Source organism: Equus quagga, chromosome 19 (genome assembly GCF_021613505.1).
Source record: "Equus quagga isolate Etosha38 chromosome 19, UCLA_HA_Equagga_1.0, whole genome shotgun sequence".
Taxonomy (NCBI): domain Eukaryota; kingdom Metazoa; phylum Chordata; class Mammalia; order Perissodactyla; family Equidae; genus Equus; species Equus quagga.
The window spans coordinates 41,710,114-41,735,342 of record NC_060285.1 but is presented as its reverse complement, the minus strand read 5'-3'; the positions used below and the strand labels follow the sequence as shown (position 1 = coordinate 41,735,342).

At 35.7% G+C, this 25,229-nt stretch overlaps 1 protein-coding gene across 14 annotated transcripts in view; it reads right to left on the bottom strand.

Moving 5' to 3' along the window:
* The window catches only part of OSBPL8 (oxysterol binding protein like 8), a 190,977-nt gene that overhangs the window by 56,649 nt on the left and 109,099 nt on the right, over positions 1 to 25,229 (bottom strand). For 13 of the 14 annotated variants that reach the window (XM_046646898.1, XM_046646901.1, XM_046646900.1 and 10 more), the window contains one exon: positions 2,130 to 2,200. In XM_046646898.1, coding sequence (XP_046502854.1) covers positions 2,130 to 2,200 — 71 coding nt within the window. Of the gene's footprint in view, positions 1 to 2,129; positions 2,201 to 12,996; positions 13,157 to 25,229 lie in introns of those variants that run through there. The other variant, XM_046646902.1, reaches the window with a different exon arrangement.

Sequence of the window (25,229 nt, the reverse complement as noted above, 5' to 3'; positions counted from 1 at the left end):
CAAAATTTTGTTTCCCAAAGCTACTTAGGTAAGAATAAAATCTTCAGAATTCTATGAGAATGAGGTTTAATGATAAATGTATAAATTTTAGGATGGGTCTGAAAAACAACAAAGTGGATTATATATTAAAATATTTAAGGACAAATTAGTGACTATGCACCTCTTAAGGTAACAGAATAAACCAAGATTAAATCTAAATTAAGATAAAATCAGTAAGTTTTAGCTCTTGGAAAATAACAGGATAAATACAATTTAACTTATACCAAATAGTTACCTTGCTGAGAATCCCACTCATTCACTGTAATTCTTTATTCAAAAGAAGAAAATGAATTCTTAAATACCTATTCTTAACCAGGTCCTTTGTCAGGCACTTGCAGCATCACAATCTGGGAGGTAGAGCTTATCTCCCTTGCACATATAAGAAAAGCGAAGCCCCTCTGAATTCCAGCTCACCACTTTGATCCTTGGAGAGTTATTTTTCTTAGCTTCAGTTTGTTCACTTATAAAATGGGGCCAATAACACCTGTCTTCTAGTATTGTTATGAGAGTTAAAATGATACAAATCAAGCTCTTAATACAAAGTAGCTCCTAATATCATCATAATTAGCATCTAAGAAGTCATAGGTAATGTACGAGGGTCAAGGTTCAAAGTCACTTTTTTGACTCTGAAGTAGTACTGTACAGTAGAACTTTCTGAATGACAGAAATGTTCTATATCTGAGTTGTCCAATATGGTAGCCACTAGCCATAAGTGTCTACTGAGCACTTGAGATGTAGCTAGTGTAACTGAGGAACTGAATTTCTAATTTTAGTTAATTTTACTCGATTTAAATTTAAAGAGTCATTTTTACTAGGTGCTCTTGTACTCAAAGGGAAGCTCTGAAGCCTATGTTTGTTTTCCTCATTAATGCACACTGCTTCATTAAGGTATGTAAAGTGTCATTTCAGGTCCCCCCATTTAGAGACTACGCATGGGTGGCTGTGGTATGTAGGACTGGGGTTTATGTGGTTAGGCTTTGACTATTATACCATACTTTCACCAATTCTGGTATGAACTGCTTGAAAACAGGTTTTTTAATTCTATAAATTTCACTGTATTTCTAGCCACGGCAGACCCACGATAAATTATTTCCTCTTCAATTTTCTTTAATTATACATCTCATACAAAATGATCAAGGCATTTCTCATGTGTATGTTATATACATACAAAGTACTATTTAACTTCCATCCGAAGTACTTTTACATTTATGATAGATGGACCTTTATGTAATGAATACTGAAGAGTGCAAATAAAACTTGTGTAAAATTATACATAAAAACATATCATGGAATCTTCTCAATTACCCCCAAGAATAGGGACAAAAAATATAGGCTTTTAAAAGCAAAGCCTACTGCTGAGAATAGCAGAGAATTTACTAGCTTAAGAAACAGGTTTTCCTACAGTCATTGAAGTTTGATTCCACAAACATAAGAGCTTCTCCTGCTACTAAACCTGACCAGAAATGACAGTCAAAAGTCGTATCCCTTGACAAATTATAGAAACTCTAGTGAATTACAAACCCATAGGAAAACCAATGCATCAGACAGTGTTTCTCAAATTTGAATATGTACTCAAAGAAAAATTCTCAACAGACCTAAGAATATGTACAAGAATCTCAGTTTGAGAACTACTAATTTAGAGAACTATGTCTCATTCTAAGAAAATGTCTCTCAATTGCAGGCTCTTACTGCAAGACATCTTTGGCCTCTAACTAGTAAAATGTACATATTTTGATTGTCATTTGAATGAACTCAAAACGGTAAGAATTTTGCTTAAAAAAATATGAAGCCTGAGAATTTCTGTGAATGGAACCCTTAGACTTAAGTTTGAGAGGTAATGCTGTAGCAGACACTGGAAACAATATCATTCGGGAGAGAACACTGCTAACCAATAGGCTGTATTTCCAAGTAATCAACAGCCCCTAAATCAGCCCCAGTGGGACTTTCCTTTCATCACACATACCACAAGCTTTAGATACACCAAAATAAAAACATTCCATAAAAATCTGATAGGATTTCAGTGTCAGTTCCCTCATCTCAATATTAGAAAAATATCATAATCATATATTTGGGGACAACAATATGCTTACCTTGCTCTTTGACATAGAAAGTGAAGATTCATCTTTATTCTGAGAAATGTCTTCCTTTGTTCTTTCAAAACCTTTAAAAACATTGTCATTATCACAGTATTATTACTTTGAACACATAACAGGCATTGAAAAAGCATATATAGTTGTTAAAAGGCAATGCATTTAAGTCATTCAACTTCAAATGTACATTATATTTGATGTACATCAGTGCAAGAAGCCTGACTGAACAGACAGTTTTAAACTATTACCATTTAAAGACTTCTAAGTGGTCACCTCTTGTATAATAATTCTTCAGAATAAATTAAGGCTTATAGAGGCCATGAAGTCTTTCCCTGAACTCATCAAGTTCAACAGCTCCTTGCTGTGTTCCTAGAGCACTCTCCATGAATTCAGGATTCATGGAGCTTTTATTCTAGTCAGCTCTTCTCTAACAAAGAATCTGAACTGACAGAACCAACTCAACATGCTTTTCACACTTCTTGCCAAACTGGAAAAATTCCAGAACTCGTGATAAAAGGAAGACTAGGGAAGTAAATCTGGATTGAGGGACAGACTTAAAAAAAATCTATGTATTTATTGTGAGAATGAAATAGGATGCATTGAAAGAACTTAGCACAGTATTTCGCACATAGTATATACTCAATGAATGTTTTCCCTTAATGGTATCATTGTCACTGACTATTATTATATAAATTATAAAACTATAAACCCTACATGCATGAGTGCACTGGGATAAACATACACACATCCCTGTGATGATGTAACACATTAATGTAGTCGGCCAAAAGCAATTAACAAACGAATCTTATTAGAGTACACTTAGAGAAATGTTAATCCTGAGATTCATGTGGCAGGCAGAAAAGGAGCAGTAAAAAAAGCCAGACACACCTCACTTTATTGCACGTGCTTCACTTTACTGCACTTTGCAGATACTGCGTTTTTTTAAAAATTAAAGGTTTGTGGCGACCCTGTGTCAAGCAAGTCTATCAGTGCCATTTTTACAACAGCATTTGCTCACTTTGTGTCTCTGTGTTACATTTTGGTAATTCTAGCAATATTTCAGACTTTTTCATTATTATTACATTTCTTATGGTGACCTGTGATCAGTGCTCTTTGATGTTACTATCATAATTGTTTTCGGGCGCCAAGAGCTATGCCCATTTATAATAGCAAACTTAATCAATAAACAGTGTGTGTGTTCTGACTGCTCCAATGACTGGCCATCCCCCCCATCTCTCTCCTCCTCAGGGCTCCTTACTCCCTGAGACACAGCAACATTGAAATCATGCCACTTAATAACCCTACAATGACCTGTAAGTGTCCAAGTGAAGGGAAGAGTCACACGTCTCTCACTTTAAATCAAAAGCTAGAAACGATTAAACTTAGTGAGGAAGGCGTGTTGAAAGCCAAGACAGACTGAGAGCTAGGCCTCTTGCGCCAAACAGTTAGCAAGTTGTGAATGCAAAGGAAAAGTTCTTGAAGGAAATGAAAAGGGTTACTCCAGTGAACACATGTACAATAAGAAAGTGAAACAGCCTTATTGCTGATACGGAGAAAGTTTTAATGGTCTGGATAGAAGATCAAACCAGCCACAATATTCCCTGAAGCCAAAGCCTAATCTAGAGCAAGGTCCTAACTCTCTTCAATTCTATGGAGGCCGAGAGAGGTGAGGAAGCTGCAGAAGAAAATATTGAAGGTAGCAGAGGTTGGGTCATGAGGTTTAAGAAAAAAGCTGTCTCCATAACATAAAAGTGCAAAGTGAAGCAGCAAGTGCTGATGTAGAAGTTGCATCGAATTATCCAGAAGATTTAGCTAAGATAATTAATGACGGTGGCTACATTAAACAGCAGATTTTCCATGTGGACGAAACAGCCTTTTATTGGAAGAAGATGCCATCTAGGACTTTCATAGCTTGAGAGGAAAAGTCAGTGTCTGGCTTCAAAGCTTCAAAGGACAGGCTGACAATCTTGTTAAGGGTTAAGGCAGCTGATGACTTTAAGTTGAAGCCAATGCTCACTTATAATTCTGAAAACCCTAGGACCCTTAAGAATTATGCTAAATCTACTGTTCCTGTGCTCCATAAATGGAACAACAAAGCCTGGATGATAGCACATCTGTTTACAACATGGCTTACTGAATAGTTTAAGCCCATTGTTGGGACTGACTGCTCAGGAAAAAGGATTGCTTTCAAAATATGACTGCTCATGGACAATATACCTGGTCACCCAAGAGCTCTGACGGAGATGTACAAGACTAATGTTGTTTTCATGCCTGCAAACACAACATCCATTCTGCGGCCTATGGATCAAGGAATAATTTCGACTTTCAAGACTTATTATTTAAAAAATACATTTCATAAGACTGTAGCTCTCATAGATGGTGATTCCTCTGATGGATCTGGGCAAAGTCAATTGAAAACCTTCTGGAAAGGATTCACTATTCTAGATGCGATTAAGAACATTTGTGCTTCATGCGAAGAGGTCAAAACATCAACATCAGCAGGAGTTTGGAAGAAGTTGATTCCAACCCTCGTGGACGACTTTGAGGGGTTCAAGATTTCAGTGGAGAAGTAACTGTAGATGTAGACCCTCCACCAGTAAAAGATTATGACTCACTGGACGCTCAGATGACGGTTAGCATTTTTTATAAATAAAGTTTCTTTTGCTATGCATACTTTTTTAGACATAATGCTAATAAACACTTAATAGACTACAATATAGTGTAAACATAGCTTTTATATGTACTGGGAAACCAAAAAATTCATGTGACGAACTTCATTGCGATATTCGTTCTATTGTGGTCTGGAACCAAACCCACAATATCTCCAAGGTGTGCCTGTACTCAGTTCAATGAAGTTCTTTCTACTTTTGAGGGCAAGTAATATTAACTCTTCCCCATAATTACTTGTTCTGAGTCCAATAAAAGCCTATACCAAAAATCTATAAACTATTATTCATAAAGCAACACTTAAAAAATCATCAGTAGCACCAGTGCCTGAAGCATTTAAAAATCATTTCTAGCATATCAACGATACCATCTATTCTGTATTTGGTTTCATATCAGCTAAAAACAAATCTACTCCATTTTCATAATCCAGATATTTTACTGAAATTTTTCTGTAGTATGAAGAAGGAATCTTTTTTTTCTTTTTCTGGTAAGGAGAAGGATCACTCAAACCCAATACTAGGGAAAAAAACTGTTTCATAAATGCAGCATGGAATTTTAAATGAAAACTTACTGGAATTTGAAACTTTAGTGTAAAAGAAACCAAAGTTACATAATTCAGTTTAAAAATTCTAAGATATTTATTCAGAGTCATAAAAATTTTGTAGCAATTCTTAATACTAATGAACTAACAAATTACTTCAAAGTTCTAAATACATATGGAAGAGAAGATTTTCTAAAAATATATACTGTAAATGAAAACAAGTTTTCTTTTAGTCCTGTAAATACAGATTTTCACTTCAATTTCTCTGGTGAGGTCTTAGTTTCAGCTGAATCTGGACCTATCTATTTACAAGATCAGGAAAAATACCCACTTCATTGTAGCCTCATTCCCATATTATTTTTAAAACAGAACAGTAAATTAAAAAAAAGTAGAAGTCAAAAATCCAAACAGACTCTCTTTTCAACATACAAATACATCTTGTAAAAAGTTTCAAATGTTGTAAAAGGACATTCATAAACCACAATTCTATATTATCTGTCAAACCCAATATATGAATCCCATTCTAAAAGATTCTCTATACCTCTAATTTGAAAATCAAATTATTTTAAAAGCTGATCTGATGACTTTCAAGTTATTTAAAAGTACAGAGGGATAACTGCTGGGTATTTATCCAAAGAACATGAAAACACTAATGCATAAACATATATGCACCCTTACATTCATCGTGGCATTATTCACAATAGCCAAGAGTTGGAAGCAAACTGGGTGCCCATCAAGACATAAATGGATAAAAAAGATGTGGTATAGATACACAATGGAATACTACTCAGCTATAAAAAAAAACGAAATCTTGCCACTTGTAACAACATGGTCAGAACTTAAGGGTACTACACTAAGCGAAATAAGCCAGAGGGACAAAGTGAAATATTGTACAATCTCACTCATAAACAGAAGATAGCAACAACAACAAACACATAGAGACAGAGATTGAACTGGTGGTTACCAGCAGGGAAGGGGGGAGGGAGGAGGGCAAAAGGGGTGAATAGGTGCATGTGTGTGGTGATGGATGGTAATTAGTCTTTGGGTGGTGAACATCACGTAATCTACAGAGAAATCAAAATATGATGATGCGTACTTGAAATTTATGTAATGTTATAAACCAATGTTACCTCAATAAAACAAATATTAAATTGGGCTGGCCCGGTGGTGTAGTGGTTAAGTTCGTGTGCTCAGCTTTGGTGGCCCGGGGTTCACTGGTTCAGATCCCAGGCGTAGATGTACACACCACACATCAAGCCATGATGTGGCAGCATCCCACATACAAAATAGAGGAAGATTGGCACAGATGTTAGCTCAGGGCCATCTTCTTCACAAAAATAAACAAATAAATATTTTTAAAAAGTATAGAGGGATAAAGCAAAATGCTAAGTCTGGTCAACTACTTTTGAGCTTTAACTAAGGGCAAATAAGTAGATGATCAGCATAAAATGCAAAGAAGATAGAAAAATGTTCAAAAACTTTAAAAATAAAATATTGCCATACTGTACACTAAGTTTTCAAGGGTAATTCCAAGGTAAGCGAAGCAAAAAGCGTCACACCAGGGACTCTTTCTTTAGACTGGATAAAGCTAGTTTCCTAAAAACGTGCAAAATAATCTTTATCTTAAAAAGTCAGTGACAAAAGTATATTTAGTAGAAGCCAAAAAGGTTCTGCCAAAATACTTCTTAGGCATTTATGTATTTTCCACCAAGTATGGGGATTCAAAATTACTTTAAAATTATTTTTATTTAAAAAAGTTTAGTGATATTTATAGTCAAAATCCTGAAGCCTATAACATATTATTGACCATTATGAATAATGCAGAAAAGTTTCAGATCATGACTTCTCACCAAGTTTGCTTGCTAGTGATTTTAGGTAGTCAATTCTCTTCCTACTATCCTCCCCACTACCACAATGATATAGAAACTTACATCCTCATCAAAATAGCTAAAATTAAAAGGTCAACACCATCCAAGTACAGGTGAGAAGGCGGAGCAACTGGAACTCTGTTTACTACTGGTGGGAGTCTAAAGGGGCATAACCGCTTTGGAAAACTATTTGATTGTATCCACTAAAGCTGAACGCACGCATATGCTAACACACGGCAATTCTGCTCCGAGATAAACCCAACAGAAATGAGCATGTGTGTTCATCAATGACAGGCACAAAAATGTTCAAGCAGCTTTATTCAAATAGCCCAAATCTGGAGCCAACTCAAATGGCTATTAATAGTAGAATAAATGAATATATTATAGTATATTTACACAATAGAATTTACACAGCAATGGAAAAAAACCAATTACTACTACACAAAACAACAGACATAACATTGAGTGAAAGAAGCCACCTTTCCCCATCAAAAAAAAACGTACATACTGTAGGATTCCATTTATATAAAGTTTAGGAACTGACAAATCTAGTCTATGGTGTTAGAAGTTGGAACGGTGGTTTACCTCTGTTGTAGGAGGAATTGACTGGGAGGGACAGGAGGAAGTCTGGGGATCTGGGAAGTAGTCACATGCGTCTATACATAACTAAGAAGTCAAAAAGCTGTGCACTTAAGTATATGTAAATTATGCCTCAATAAAATAAATAAATAAAAACTCAGATATCCTTCCCTATTCTTCCAGTTTTGTTTTCTTTTTTTTTTTGAGGAAGATTAGCCCTGAGCTAACTACTGCCAGTCCTCCTCTTTTTGCTGAGGAAGCCTGGCCCTGAGCTAACATTCGTGCCCATCTTCCTCCACTTTATATGTGGGACGCCTACCACAGCATGGCGTGCCAAGCGGTGCCATGTCCGCACCCGGGATCTGAACCGGCGAACCCTGGGCCGCCGAGAAGCGGAACGTGCGAACTTAACGGCTGCGCCACTAGGCCAGCCCCTATTCTTCCAGTTTACTAGATCTCTCCTCCTTCGACATCCTTTCTCACTTAATCTATATTCCTTTAACTTATTCTGCACCTGGCTAATTCTGATCCATTCATCAACAATGATGATAATTATAATGATAACTAACATAATAATATTAATGAAAACAACAAAGAAACCATTTGTAGGAACACTTGTGATTGTAAGACACTATGCTAGATGCGTTACTTTCTAATCTCTAAAACACCACCACAAAAACCCCCAAATATTAATTATATTTTATATAATTTAAAAAACTGAGGCTAACAGAAATTAAGTGACTTGACTCATGTCAATAAGTGACAGTATCAGAGCTGATTCAAACTTGGGTCTAACTTTAAAATTCGTGCTGTTTCTAAAATGCCAGGGTGCCTCTCAAGACGCAAAGCCACCTCTTCTGGGAGGCCTTGCTTTGACTGTGTAGGCACAGTTAGCTGTCCCCTGCGCTGAGACACAAAGCACTTCATACACATTTGTACTACCATATTTATCACAATATACTTCAATTATTTGTTTCCATGTTCATGTTCCATACTTCACTGTGAGTTCCTGAAAGGGAGGCTCTTATGCTTATTTATCCTATCAAATACAAAAATTTGATAAACTTGATCCAAAAATTAATAGAAATGGACTCCACTTTTACTTGTGATGGTTTTTTAAATAGTGAAACACAGCACACCTTCAGAAAATTGCATAAAACATGTGTAATTTAATGTATACAGTGACTATTTGCAAAACTACCACCCAAATCAAGAAATAGAGAATTGTCAGCGTCTCATAATATCTCCCCCAGTGCCACTCTTGACCACTACCTACTTTTCTTCTACTCAAAAGTAATTACCTTGACTTTTGCAGTCATTATTTACCAGTGTGTGACAGTGGGTATTTCATTTGTTTTCACTGCCTATTAGCCTCCCATTGCATGACTGTATCACTATTTATCCATATATTGTTGATAGACATTTGAGTTGCTCCTAGTTTGTCCCTCTTGTGAACAATGCTGCTACAAATATTCTTGGAAATGTATCCTGGTGGACATATATATCCGTGAGTTTCTCTAGGGTTTGAACCTAGAAGTAGAATTCCTGGGTTACAGTATATGTGTGTCTTCAACTTTAAGAATATCAAATTGCAGTTTTTGGGTGATGAACATGATGTAATCTACACAGAATTTGAAATATATTAAGGTGTACACACAAAAAAAAGAATACCAAATTATTTATCAATTTGTTTGTTTTTCCACTAACAGCAGGCAAGAGTTCTCCTTTCTCTATATTTATGGTAACATCAATATTGACAAATTTTTAATATTTTTGTCAATCTGTTGGGTATATCAATGGTATATTAATGAGGTTTTAGTTTGCATGTCCCTGAAGACTAATGACGTTGAACACTTTCTCATATGTTAACTAGTCATTTTAGTTTTCTCTTCTTGAAGAACCTCTTCAGATCCTTTGTGCATTTTTTAAAAACTCGTTGGGGCCAGTCAGCTGGCAGTTTGTGTACTCCGCTTTGGCACCCGGGGTTCGCAGGTTTGGATCTTCCTCAAGCAAAAAGAGGAGGATTGGCAACAGATGTTAGCTCAGGGCAAATCTTCCTCACTAAAAAAACCCAACTCATTGTCTATCTTTTTCTTACTGACATATATACACAAATTCTTGATGTACTCCAGGTACTGGTCCTTTGCCAGCTATATTCGTTACAAATACCTCCCCATTCTGTGGCTTGTCTTTTTATTTTCTGCATGGTTTCTTTTGATGAACAGCTCTTAATATTAATGTAGTCAATTCAGCAACCTTGTTCTTTAAGTGTTAGTGCTTTTTGGTCTTAAGAAAGTCTTCCTTAAATCTGTGGTGATAAAGATATTTTCCAATAAAGTAGTAGTACATAGAGTTTATTTTCTCCTACTAATCCAATGGAATATTATTCCTAAATAAATTAGCACTCTGTCCTTAACTTCTAATTTGTTAACAGAATACAAGTATTATCATCATTGATAAGGTATAACCTTTTTATATACTTCAGTAACAAATTTGGTTCATTAATGTTTAGATATAATAAAGTAAGCTTTATGCTGCTTCAGTCTTATGAAATGAGATTAGATATAGGTATCTACAAATATAGAGTTAATAGGTATTTGCAAAATATAGAATTGTTATATTAAAATTAACTACACCAAATACAGCCACAAATCAAGAAATTGTACAGGAAAAAAAACCTCTGAGAAGTCAAAATATACTAAAAAGAGGGGCTGGCCCAGTGGCATAGCAGTTAAGTTTGTGTGCTCCACTTCAGTGGCCTAAGGTTCGCTCATTTGGATCCCAGGCACGGACCTATGCACAACTTATCAAGCCATGCTGTGGCAAGTGTCCCACATATTAAGTAGAGAAAGATGGGCACAGATGTTAGCTCAGGGCCAGTCTTCCTTACCATAAAGAGGAGGATTGGTAGTGGATGTTAGCTCAGGGCTAATCTTCCTGAAAAAACAAATATATATATACACACACACACACACACATATATACTAAAAAGAAATCTATCTGTGCACTAAAGCTCACAGTTTGTCTATAAACGATATCTTTGCTCAAAGTTTAGTTACTCCGATTTTTACGTACTGCTCTAGAGACTGGTCCAATGAATATACCTAGAAGTGATACTTGAGATTAAGGAAAGAGACAAAGAGACACGAACTGAAAAAAAAAAATTTGCACTATAGTGTCACTATGAGTACATGGGCAAGGGGTACCATTTTTATATTATATCTCAAAACACCAATATATTTCTTAAGGTAGAAGTGACCAAAACAACAAAAAAAGAGAGAGATTTTCTTCAAGAAAAGTAAAATGAAAAAAGTGCTCAAAGAAGTAAGACAAAGTTATCTTTAAATATCACTAATTTAGAACCTCTCCTCCTCTAATGATGTCAAATAAAAACGCATCTAAAAATTTTTTTTCAGTACAATGAAATGTCTCAGAAGAAACCATAATTTTACTTTTAACTTAATAAATAAATAGCCACTTCTTTGAAGCATCTAATACCATTCTATTTCTTAGCTGATAAAATAACACATATTGTAAAGAGCTTTTTAACATGGCTGATTGCAACACAACTGTTGGTCGTATCGAGGGGAACACGGAAGCAGCCCTATGAATATTACTTTCTCTGTTTCAGGAACTAGAAAACAAAGCCAACAGTTTACTTTTCCATCCAAACAGATCAATCCAGGATGACCTTCAATATAAGCTTTGACAAGATAAACTGACAATTCTGCCTTCAATTGCCTCATTAAGTAAACACCAAACTTTTGGAAAATGAAGTTTTCTATTGGTCATTAGGGTCACATGATTATTCTTTAATATTAAGTAGACTCATGGCATGAAGGTCAGCAAATGCGCGCCAGAAAGCTTCTGGCTTAAAAAAAAACAAAGAGACAGAGAGAAACAGAGAAATGGAACTAAGTCAGATTGCCAAAGCAAAGAGAGTATTTAACAACATTACAAAATTCCAGTATGTTGTATTTTCAAAGCCTCTTCTGGACAAAGACAAACACTAAAATCTGCACCATTCTGAGAACGTCAGAAGCATGACAGTAACCATGTTACACTGGGAAGACTAAATGCAGGTCAGGAATGCTGTGCAAAGCTATGCTACGCAGGCAACAGCTCAGGACTATGGTTTCCAATTCTTTTTGGAAACACTGTTAGAAAAGAAAATGAAATTAGTGAACTTATAATAAATTAATTTAATTGCCCAGGTAATACCTTCTATAAGGTGTTTCACTATCTCAAAAGAATTCATATACCATCTATCAACATGAATACTCACAAAAATCAAGAATAAAGGTTAGTGTGAAAACAGAAAATACAATTGAAATTTAACAAAATATAAGTGTCATAAAATGGTTAAAGCAAGCATGAGTTTCAGTCAATATTTCTTTGCCATGAGTATTCAAAGAATATTTTTATTTTTAAAAATAATATAACCTTTAAAAAGTAGATATAATTATGTAGCAGTTTAAAATTTTGAAAAGAAAACAAAGACTGTTCATATTTTTAAAATATATACCCAAATATTTGCTACAATATCAATAAATGAACAACTTATACCTTCATCTCATTGACCAACTATTTAATGTTTAACTCATGACTGTCAAATGCCTAATTTCATTTAATATATATTACCCTAAAAATACATACCGCAAAAACTAATCATATACAAACACATCTAACAACAAGTAAGGCATTTCCAAAATTATACTTGGGCAGAACTCTTCACTTTAGTCAGGACATGAGCTACTAAAGCTTAAACTACACATCAATTTTATTATAGTTACCATTCTGCAGAAAATAGCCAAACAAATATCCACATCAAATATCTGGGTTTCATTTGCAAAAATCTCAGAGCAATTTGTTTATTTATAGAATTTTACATTTATCTCAAGTCCAGAAAAGGTTTTAATTTTATCAAAGGGTCATAATAACTATTTATTTCTATAATTAAAGCAAAAATCCATGCTATAAGCATACAAGATTCATACTTTACTGAATCATTAGTTCTCGAGTTTGAGCTTAAGAGACTCAGAGAAAATATGGAAAAACCAAGCCATATAGCAGCAGTTACTAAAACCTAACCTTTCACTATAGAATTGTTTTGTTTAAATGAAAGCAGTTTTAAGATGTTAAAACGTCTGGTTTGTTTCAATGAAAAGTTGGCAAGAAATTAAGAAAAGAATGCAAGATTAAACAAGCAAACCTGGCAACGAAGGAGAAAGTTCATTGTATCCTCCAAATGAAGCGTTCCGGACAAGCTTTCGGCCATCAATTCGTGGAGGAAATAAAACAGGCGAGACCGCAGCACAGGAAGAAAATCTACGTTGTTGTGAGCTCTCTTCTTTCATGGCTTAGAAGGCCTATTTAATGTATATGCTCACCCAGAAGGCTAATTAGACCAGTATGGCAATGACAGGCTTTTCCCTCACATCCAAATGTAGCAAAACCCACCAGCAAAAACAAAGGACACACACATTTAACAGCAAAGGAGAAGGACCAGAGACTGTCAAATCAGCAATAAACAGATAAAGAAAGAGACTGACAGAAAAGGCACTTAAGCCATGCTGCTGCGTTTTTAAAAAAAGAACTGATAAACCAGAAAGGCTATTCCACTAATGTTTTACCTTTTTATTAAACCATTAATGCCCTGCACTGAATTGCTGCCTTAGGAAAACAAAGCAAGATCAATATTTAGAGATCTAGGATGAAGTAATAAAAACAGTTTCTCTTCTTTTCTCATATCCACTGTGTTTTTGTAGTATCCACCACTTTCCCGATTCTTTCCTTTCCAGTTTTTGCTTACTGCAAAAGTGGATATAAACATAACATTGTTTATCTTTTCTGAAGCTTCCAGATGTATATCTAATCTACTGCTTGCCTCAGGCATGATTAAGATTTCATGAGGAAAGATATTCTTTCACGTATAATTTTGATGGATTCCAACAGTTAAAGCAAAGAATAAACATGTAAGTTTTACCTCTAGCAGGGATATATGAGTCATTAAGACAGTGTTAGTTCATACCAACCCAGAGAAGATTAGAAAGACATCATCATTAATGCTGTATGCTCCAATATGTGTTCTCTGAAACAGATATGAGTTGCTACAGTTCCTCTTCATTACATTTATACTTTGCAAAATACATAATGAACCAGTAAGTATGTCCCACTTAAAACTCTCCAATTAAAAAAAACGCAAGTTTATCATCACAGTGACAAATAGAAATATCTCTCTTTACTAGGTTAAAACTAAGTGACTGGTATGATCCCACATCATTATATCTAACAGGAAAGTACCTACGGCCAAAATAATACACTATGTTGTCTCTCTATACCTAATCTTTAAAATTCCAAAGAATTCTTTCCTAGTTATATTTAAATCCATTTACCTTAATCTACCTTAAGTGAAGTTAAAAAGCTCCAGTCAACCATCCTCTTTATCTACCCTAGATTGATTTTTCTGATCACAGTTCTTATTTCCAATCTGGAAGTACACCCAGCAACATAAATTTGATACTGGAAAGCATGAAATAAGTAGTCACTGCCTTGCAGGTCCAAGAGAGCCAAACCACAAACCAGCAGTGGTAAAAAGTGAGAACCAAACCTCTTTATACCAAAGAATCCCTTTGCAGATAACTCACAGCCTCAAGTTCCTTTAGATCAGGAATCAGATAAGCTACTGACATCAATAATAATACTGGAATCAGCACAAAAATATAAGCAATGCCTTCAAAATTGGAAGGAAAAAGACATCCAACTTGGAATTCCATACGCAGCCAAAGGATTAACTACATATTAGGGTAAAATAAAAATATTTTTTGACATACAAGGTCTCAAAAATGTACTTTCCACAGATGTTTTTAAAGAGTTTGTTAGAGTAGCCCTTCTCACCTGGGGTTCTACAATAGAATTCGGTCTAACGTACTAAAATATCCACTCTTCAAAATGAATTAACTTTTTCTCCCATGCATCTATAATGGCTCTAACCATGAGCATATCCTTGGGAGAACTGAGGAAATATTCACTTAAATTATTTTCTATAGGCCTTACTCCCTCACAGAACCCTAGCTAAGAAAGGCTGTACTAGAATACACACTCTACCAAAAAGTGACAGCAAATTAAGAATGCATGGAATACAGGACACAGGACATTCAATATAAAAGAGCTGTCATCACCAAAAAGTCCCCTACCACTGTACCATCTCTTTTTAATCCTAGGACAAGCTGTTTGGGTGAGCTTTGCCCAAATTCTTTTCTGACCTTGGTTTGTCTTGACAGTATGCTGATGAAGTTTCTTTTCTTTCCCACAGGCCATTATGTTTGGATAAGCTGAGGATACTTCTAATACACTGACGTGTTCTTTTTTTTTTTTAAAGACACTATTTTTTAAAGGAATTTTAAGTTCACAGCAAAATTGAGAGGAAGCTATTTCCCATATACCCCCTGCCTCACATATGCATGGCCTGCCTCATCAATTTCCGCCACCAGAGGAGTACACTTGTTACAACTGATGAACCCATCAGTTGAGACATCATAATCACCCAAAGTCCAAAGATTATCTTAGGGTCCACTTTTGCTGTTGTACAGTCTACAGGTTTGGACAAATGTATAATGACATGTATCCATCATTACAGTATCATACCGAGTATTTTCACAGTGCCCTAAAAATCTTCTGTGCTCCTCCTATTCATTCCTCCTACTCGGCTACAACTCCTGGCAACCACTGATCTTTTTACTGTCTCCATAGCTTTGCCTTTACCATAACGTCACATAGATGGAATCACACAGTGTGAAGCCTTTTCAGGTTGGCTTCTTTCACTTAGTAATATGCATTTAAGGTTCCTCCGTGTCTATTCGTGGCATGATATCTCACTTCTTTTTAGGCCTGAATAATATTGCATTGTCTGGATGTATCACAGTTATTTATCCATTCACATACTGAAGGACATCTTGGTTGCTTCCAAGTTTTGGCAATTACAAAATAAAGTTGCTATAAACATCCTTGTGCAGGTTTTTGTGTGGACCTATGTTTTCAGCTGCTTTGGGTAAATATCACGGAGCATGACTGCTGGATTGTATGATAAGAGTATGGTTTAGTTTTGTAAGAAACCAGCAAACTGTCTTCTAAAGTGGCTGTACCATTGTGCCTTCCCACCTGCAATGAACGAGAGTTCCTGTGCTCTACACTGATGTTGTCAGTATTCTGGATTTTGGCTATTCTAATAGGTATGTAGCAGTATCTTATTGTTGTTTTAATTTGCATTTCCCTGATGACATACGCCGTAGAGCATCTTTTCATATGCTTATTTGTCATCTATGTATCTTCTTTAGTGAGGTGTCTGTTAAGGTCTTTCACTCATTTTTTAATTGTTTGTTTTCTTATTGTTGATTTTAAGAATTCTTTGTATATTTTGGACAACAGTCCTTTAACAGATGTTTCTTTTGCAAATATTTTCTCCCAGTCTGCAGCCTGCCTGCTCATTCTCTTGTCACTGTCTTCTACAACGCAAGTGTTGAAGTGTTCTATTTTCTACCTTCTCGCCTTTCTTGACCACATATACTGACAAGTGTGTAAGACCTAAACTGAAGCTATGAGGGACCCGACGTTTCCCAGGACTTGCTAATGATCCCGCCCAATGTTTTCCATAGCAGAGGCTCTTGTTAAACTCTCAAAGAAATCAAAGCCAACCTATAACCCAGAGACCTTGTTCAGTTTATCTTTTCCTGGGAAGCTCTGTCAAATAGTGGCAATATTGCCCCTTCCTTCCCAAAATGGGTTTGTGCTTACTAGTCAGTCTTTCAAAGTAAACTCCAAATTGTTTAGACATGCACAGGTAAAGGTAACATTATTTGAGGATTAAAAAAGCATGAAAATTCACACAGGGGCCGGTCCCATGGCCGAGTGGTTAAGTTCACGCACTCCGCTTGGGTGGCCCGGGATTTTGCTGGTTTGGATCCTGGGCACGGACATGACACCGCTTGTCAGGCCATGCTGAGGCGGCATCCCACATAGCACAACCAGAGGCACTCACAACTAGAATATACAACTATGTACTGGGGGGCTTTGGGAAGGAAAAAAAAATTCACACAAAGGTAAGGATAGTGGTTACCTGGGGCATGCAGAGGGCAAAATGGGGAAGACACTGGGATTGGGAGAGACCAAAGACTTCTAAAGTACTGGCAATGATCTCTCCTAAACGTGGGGTGCTAGGTACGTAAGTATTGGTTTTACGGTTATTCTATAAAATATATGCATAACCATTTCATTATACATATACACATAAATTTTTTTTCAAAGTTCTTAGACTGTTGCTTGGTATATGGAAAACACTCCACAAATGTAGGCTGTTATTTTGTCCAGGTTCGTAATTCAGTAGTTCAGAGAAGCAAGGCAGATAAGAATAACAAAATATTACTAAATAAAGTGATATAATTAGCAGGATTTATTTTTCCCTCCCTATTAGCCACCTGTTACCATTTTATCCTTTCTTTGCACTCACTTGAGTAATCCTAAGTCAAATCGGTTATCTATACCCTTTCTCCCCTGAGATGTGATCACTGGGGCCTAATCATCTGGAAATTTAAATAAGAACTCCATCTTTCCCACCTCATCTGAATGGTGGTGAAATAAATGCAGCAGCCATATTTACACAAACTTCACAAAGCTTCCATTAGCCTTGTTAAAGATTTTAAAATACTTGGTAAACTCAAAATACTTGATGAAAATACTTGGTAAACTAAAAAAGCATTACTTCAATTAGAACCAGTGGAAACAACACTAGGAGCTAATATTTCTGGATCCTATATCTGGTTCAATTATTATCTACCACTTGCCTTGCCTACACATCACATAATTGCAAGGATAAATATAAATACAGTCATGCACTGCATAACGACGTTTCAGTCAATGATGGACCACATATATGACAGTGATTTCCTAAGATTAGCACCACAGAGCCTAGGGTGTAGTAGGTCATACCATCTAAGTTTGTGTAAGTATACTCTGTGATGTTTGCACAACGACAAAATCACTTAATTTCACATTTCTCAGAATGTATCCTCATCATTAAGCAATGCATGGCTGCATACATATGTACATATGTTTTGATCAATATAAAGTGTTTTGTAAATGTAAGGTAGTAATAATAACTTACATTTTTTGAGTCTATAATCTAATCCAAAGAAAACAATTATACTATAATGATCTTATTATAGGATATAACAAACTGCTGGAAATTAACTTCGCAAGGTAATCACAAATACTCCCTTCTTCAATAATGGAAAAAAACACTTTAAAAAAAACAAATTTTTAAAGGCAACTGTTAATTTAAAACCAAACTCTAGAATTGTAACCCCCAAGAACCAAAGATTTATTTTTAAAACATTTTATATATCTCTTGTGATTTCAATTTAATTTCAGAATTACTTATACTCACTACAGATTTTGTATTAACTTTAAAGTCAGACTAAGGATCAAACTATGCTCAAGCTGGATTTACCTCTTGCATTCTCTTTACTGTGTCACGCTGGCAGGATTCAACTACTGTCAAGTTTACAGCAAAGCTGAACACTCTTAAAACATATCCAGGTTAACAATTTAACATTTTTCCCAGTTTACACTATATTATCTGTATATGAAAACAAGTAAAAATTAGAGAAAAGAATGTTGCAAGATCATCAAAATAGTTTTGAAAGTCATGTGAGACATTTACACTAGAAATAGATTTTGACCTATGGATAAACATATTTATTTTAAAATGTTTTTCAAAATTCAAGTCACCACCCATTGGTAAGTTGAAAAATCAACTTGGTGGGTGACAAATAGCATTGTTTAAAATCAAACACAACAGGCCAGGATAGGAAATATTAGAGTGCATCATACTCTGAGGTTAAAAGGCAAGCTGTTTCATGAATCATTTGTTTTAGGTTTTTTATATAACTAGCTATATACATCATGTTTTGGGTAAACTATACACATTATGTTTTGGGTAGTGACGTAAAATGTATTTCTTACATGGGTCATGGTCAAAATTGGAAAACACTGACGTAAACAAACAATAATATTTCTTTTGAAATTCTCTATTATTAAAACGAACTCATTATAATATTTTATTACCACCTTGTCACTGAAGAGACCAACTACATATATTATCTTTGCTTTAGTGGCTCTTTCCTTACTAAAATAGCAGACATTTGAGCAGAGGGAAAAACCACAAAAGGCCATAATAAAAAGATTCTCTAGATGTTCCTGCTATATGTCCAAAGAAAATGCCCAGTCTTAGTTTCTCTTTCTACAGAGCCAGAGATGAGGACTGCAGGAGACAGCTCACTGTGGTATCAGAACTTGAACGAGTTCCCTGGACCAATTCCTGATCGTCTTTATTTAAAAAACAGATAAATGGCAAAGACAGCTGATATTTTTAAATAATCTAATTTGATAGTTGGAAGATCCATTTAAATTCTATAAAGTTCCATAGGCACACTCATGATAAAATACATTGCTTTAAATTAGGATGAAAGTATTTTAAGAGCTATATACTTTACCTTGAATCCCAAGAAAACAAACCTAGGCTTTAAGAGATTTTTAAAGGCTTAAAGCAGCAAGAAGAGTTGGAAAAAGATCAAAATACTGAAACAAAAATCAATCTACAAGAATTTAAGAAAGCACTATATCCAAACACGAAGAGAACCACTACCCTGCAAAATGAACTAAACCTCTGAAGGGGGTACTACACAATTTCAGCAGTAAGGTCCCTCACAGAGCATGCAATTCAAAGAAGAAGACAGTTCACACATCGGAGCAGCTCAGGCTTAGCAAACAAGTCTATTCATAACCTTTCACGGAACAAATAAATTGAGATGGTGATAATGACCTTTGCTTTAAAATAGAAAACACAATAAAGCTCTCCATCAATTTCTGTCCTCCAATAAGCAAAGCAGTTTCTTAGCTATAACTAGTAAAATCTCAAGATGATCAAACACCTTGTATCCTACATTTCCCCAAAAATAACTCTGAAGATTCTCAGTATTAAATATGTTCTCAATATAAAAGCTTACGCAAATGCACATACAAAATTAAAAGGACAGCTTAAGACAACTTTAGACTGGATAGCATTCTTGTCTATATATCCATACTCACTGTTGAATGAAAAGTTCTTTATAATTATATATATAATATAATCACTCATTCAACAAAAATTTAGTGAGCACCCACCACGTATTGGGAACTATGTTAAGCACAAGAGAGCTATGAACATAATAATCCCTAGTTTCTGCTCTTACTGAGCTTTCAATATGTGTATGTGAATACACATTTATTAAAAGTTGATTGAAACTCAGTCTATTCCCACAAAGTAAACGTTACATGAGATGCTTAGGTTTATAAGACTGTTCATAAAAACCTATTTAACTGAAAATGTATTAAACTAATATAGTATCTATCAGTGTAACCATCATACTATTACCTCATAATTATACAGTAATTAATGTGCCATCAAAAATGTTTTCATACATGTTCTCAATAGATTCAAATAACAACAATATGATCTATAAAAGCAGTAGGATGCTGGTTTTATCGATAAGGTGAGCAGGCTCTTAGAGATATATGCTCAAGGTCACACACTAAATGAGCAATAGAGCCAAGATCAGAATCCAGCCATGGGAGCAGTGTTTACTTTCCCCCTCGTGCTCACTCTCCTTTCCCTAAACCTGCCAACAAAGATGCCAGCATCAAGCAGTTTTGTGGTAAGGTGAGACTCAAAGACTAGGGATAAAAAAGATACTCCCAGGGAACAATAGGATCTGTGGTAGGAGGGAAAAAATGGTGCACATCTCAATGATAGTGCAGAAGAAAGGGGGGCCTATGGGACACAGGCCACTCAACCAGGTCATCTTTCACATATAAGAACAGTTTGCAAATCAGGGACTCAACTGAAAACAAAAAACATCTATGTTTCAAGGATTCTTCCACTAGAAAGCTGCACAAGTATCATGCTAGAAAAAAGCTATTACTCTTTCTTCCTATATAACTAAGTTCTCAAAACATAACAGACAAAGAAGATCTCATTCCCCACGGTACCCATTTAAGTCTCTTAGTGTTCTCCAAGTAACTAGTCTTCCAGCCCTTCTCTCCAAGCATGGGAACCAAGTAATAGGACAATGTTGCTTGTTCTAAGATGGCAAGCATAGACACTGATCTCTCCATTCCCTCGCCCAGGTGATGTTCACATATTGATGCCAATGCTTACATCTCCTTATTATCCACTAGAGACTCCATTCAACTTTAGGACCTTTGGAGTTGGGCATAAATTAAATTACATGCTGCCACACTCCAGAAATTTCCTAATGATGAGCCTAACAAGATCCTAAAGAAGTTATTTTGGTTCCACAGTTGTAATCACATATCCAACTAACTTCACAGTCAATTACTCCATCAAAAATACAAGGATTTCCTTATCTTTACCCTATGCCCACAATCTCCTCACACAGGTAAATGACATATACCTATGGTTCCTAGATTTCGAATTTTGTGAATCACTAAGATTTCCCTCCAAAATTGTGGCACTGCTATCAGGCTTTTTATCTTGATAAGACATAATATATATTTTTAAACCTATAATTCACAATCTCCATCAATTCATAAAGAGACATTAAATATCATATAACAGGGAAGACTACAATCTCATCATAAAGGACAGTCCTTTACATTCAAGGAATTTCACTTAATGAAAAACTCCTAATAGTGTACTTATTTTTCTCATTTACTTACAGACCTAGACAGCCCTGGCTGTCCAGCAGTTAAGATTTAGTGCTCTCATCCCCATAGCCCAGGTTTATTTCCCAATCAGGGAACCACACCACTGCCTATCGATTGTCATACTGTGGCAGCTGCAGGTTGCTTTGGTGCTGAAAGCTATATCAGCAGTATTTCAGATACCAGCAGGGTCACCCATGGTGGACAGGTTTCAGTGGAGCTTCCAGACTAAGCCAAACTAGGAAGAAGGATGCAGCCACCTACTTCCAAAAAAACTGGCCATGAAAATCATACGAACAGCAGTGGAGCACTGTCTGATACAGCTCTGGAGGTGAGAGGATGGCACAGAAAGACCAAGAAGGTTCCACTCTGCTGTCCACAGGGTCACTAGGAGTCGGAATCGACGGATGTCACTAACAACAAGTTACAGAACTAGGAAAACACCACAGGGACCAGCAGCAGTACACAGGCTGTACTGTGAAAAAAGACAAATGCATTTATTCTAAATACATATACGCAAGAGTATATATAACATATATACATTTTCAACATTGTTAATAAAAATGAAAACCTAGGTAATAACCACCAACTTAAGAAAAAGAGCACGACAAATACCTTTGAAGCTTATCATGTGTGCCTGATTGCACCATGCTCCCTTCTAAGCAGTTAACCATTGTTCAAACTGTTTTACTCATTCCATTGCTTTACCATGTATCTATCCCTACACAATGCACTGACTCATTTTACTTGCCATTAAAGTTTACATAAATATCATACTGCACAAACTTTAATTTGTTTTGTATATTCTTCCATACTGATGCCTGCAGCTTTAAATCATTCATTTCATTGTGGTATGGTATCCCACTGTATGAATATATTGTAATACTTATTCACTCCACTGATAATGGACATCTGGGTTTTCCCACATTTTTTTTTCTGTTACAAACAATTCTGCTGGTACACATTTGTGAGAATTTCACTAGGTCTAGGATATACTAAGGAGTGTAAAAGTTAAGGATTACGGTGTGCTCATCTTCACCTTTACTATGTATTTTGGAACCAAACTGTTCTCCAAAATGGTTCTACCAACATACACTTCCACCAAGAGTAAATGAGAGTTCCTGCTATTTCACATCCTCACTGACACTTGTAATCGTCAGATTTTAAAATTTTTTCAACCTCGTCAGTGTGAAATGGCAATTCATTATAGCATTAATTTCCCTTTGTCAGTTTCCCAGTGATGTTAGGCATCTTTTCACACTTATTGGCCATTTGTGTGACCTCTTATGTAAACAGCTATTCATGTCTTTTGGATATCTTTCTAGTGGGTTTTGGCCTTTCTGGTTGATCTACAGGAGTACTTTACTTTTCCTGGATATTAATTCTTTGTCAGTTACATCCATTTTAATCTGTTTCTTCACTATTTTTACGGTATCTTTTGATGAATAAATGTTCTTAATTTCAATGAGATAGACTGTCAGTTTTCTTTTCTGTTTGGGGGGTGTGTGAATGTCTTAACCCAAGGTTATAAAAATATTCTCTATATTTTGTGAAGTTTAAAAGCTTTATCTTTCACATTTAATCTGGGATCGATTTTGTGCACAGTAGGAAGGATCTGTTTTCATTTTTTTTCTCATATGAATAACTAATTTTCCTAAAACCATAAACTTTGTTTTCATGTATGCTTGGGTCTTTTTCTACATCTCTGTTGTGCTTTGTCTCTTTGTCTATTTCAGCACCAACACCCCTAGTCTTATTTACCAGAGCATTACAGTAAGTACTAAGTAACCCCGACCCTGCCCTGGCTCTGCCTCTTCAGGAGTGTCTTGACTCTTCCTTGCCCTTCGCTCTCCCTAGAGAGTAAAGGAGAACCTTATCAAGTACCATTAAAAAATCCTGTTGAGATACGGATTCAAAACACATTGAACAGATAAAATCAACTTGAGAAGTGACATGCTATTAATACTGAATTTTCCTATCGGAAACATGGTATGTCTCTCCATTTATTAAGAACATAATCTTAATGTTATACTCTTCTATGTAAAGATATTTCACATCTCGTTAGATTTATTGCTGTGTACCTTATTTTCTGTTACTTTAAGCGATATTTTTATGATTGAGGTGATAATAGTTTATAACATTGTGAAATTTCAGTTGTACATTATTATTTGTCAGTCACCATATAAGTGTGACCCTTTACCTCTTATGCCCACCTCCAAACCCCTTTCTCTCTGATAACCACTAATCTATTCTTTTTTGTCCATGTGCTAGTTTATGTTTCACATATGAGTGAAATCATACAGTGTTTGTCTTTCTCTATCTGGCTTATTTCGCTTAACACAATATCCTCAAGGTCCACCCATGTTGTAGCAAATGGAATGATTTTGTCTTTTTTTATGGCTCAGTCGTATTCTATTGTATATATATGACATCTTCTTTATCCATTCATCAGTCAATAGGCACTTGGCTTGCTCGCACATCTTGGCTGTTGTGAATAATACTGCAGTGAACATAGGGGTGCATAAGTCTCTTTGAATTACTGATTTCAAGTTCATTGGATAAATACCCAGTAGTGGGATAGCTGGGTTGTATGGTATTTCTATTTTTAATTTTTTGAGAAATCTCCATACTGTTTTCCACAATGGCTGTACCAGTTGCATTCCCACCAGCAGTGTATGTATTTTGTTACCTTCTGTCTTGGTGACTATAGACATTCTAACGGGTCTAAGGTTATAGATTTCTCAGTGTAGTTTTGATTTGCATTTCCCTAATGATTAGTGATGCTGAATACCTCTTCATGTACCTATTGGCTATCTGTATATCTTTTTTGGAAAAATGTCTGTTCATATCCTCTGCCCACTTTTTGATTAGGTTGTTTGTTTTTCTGTTGTTGAGTTGTGTGAGTTCTTTACATACTTTGGAAATTAACCCCTTGTCAGATATATGATTTGCAAATATTTTCTCCCAGTTAGTAGGGTGTCTTTTCAGTTTGTGTCTGTTTTCCTTCGCCTTGCAGAAGCTCTTTAGTCTGGTGTAGTCCCATTTGTTTATTTTTTCTTTCATTTCCCTTGCCCAAGTAGGCATGGTATTCAAAAAGATCCTTCTAAGACTGATGTCAAAGAGTGTACTGCCTGTATTTTGCTCTAGGAGTTTTATGGTTTCACGTCTTACTTTCAAGTCTTTAATCCATTTTGAGTTGATTTTTGTGTATGGCAAAAGATAATGGTCTACTTTCATTCCTTTGCAAGTGGCTGTCCAGTTTTCCCAACACCATTTATTGAAGAGACTTTCCTTTCTCCATTGTATGCTCTTAGCTCCTTTGTCGAAGATTAGCTGTCCACAGATGTGTGGTTTTATTTCTGGGCTTTCAATTCCGTTCCATTGATCTGATGTCTGTTTTTGTATCGGTACCATGCTGTTTTGATTACTACAGTTTTGTAGTATATTTTGAAGTCAGTCTTTTTTTTCTCAGGATTGCTTTAGCGGTTTGAGGTCTTTTGTATCCCCATATGAATTTTAGGATTCTTTGTTCTATTTCCGTGAAGAGTCATTGGGATTCTGACTGGGATTGAATCTGTAGATTGCTTTAGGTAGTATGGACATTTTAACTATAGTTTTTCTTCCAATCCACGTGCAAGGAATATCTTTCCATTTCCCTCTGTCATCATTGAGTTCTTCCAATAGTGT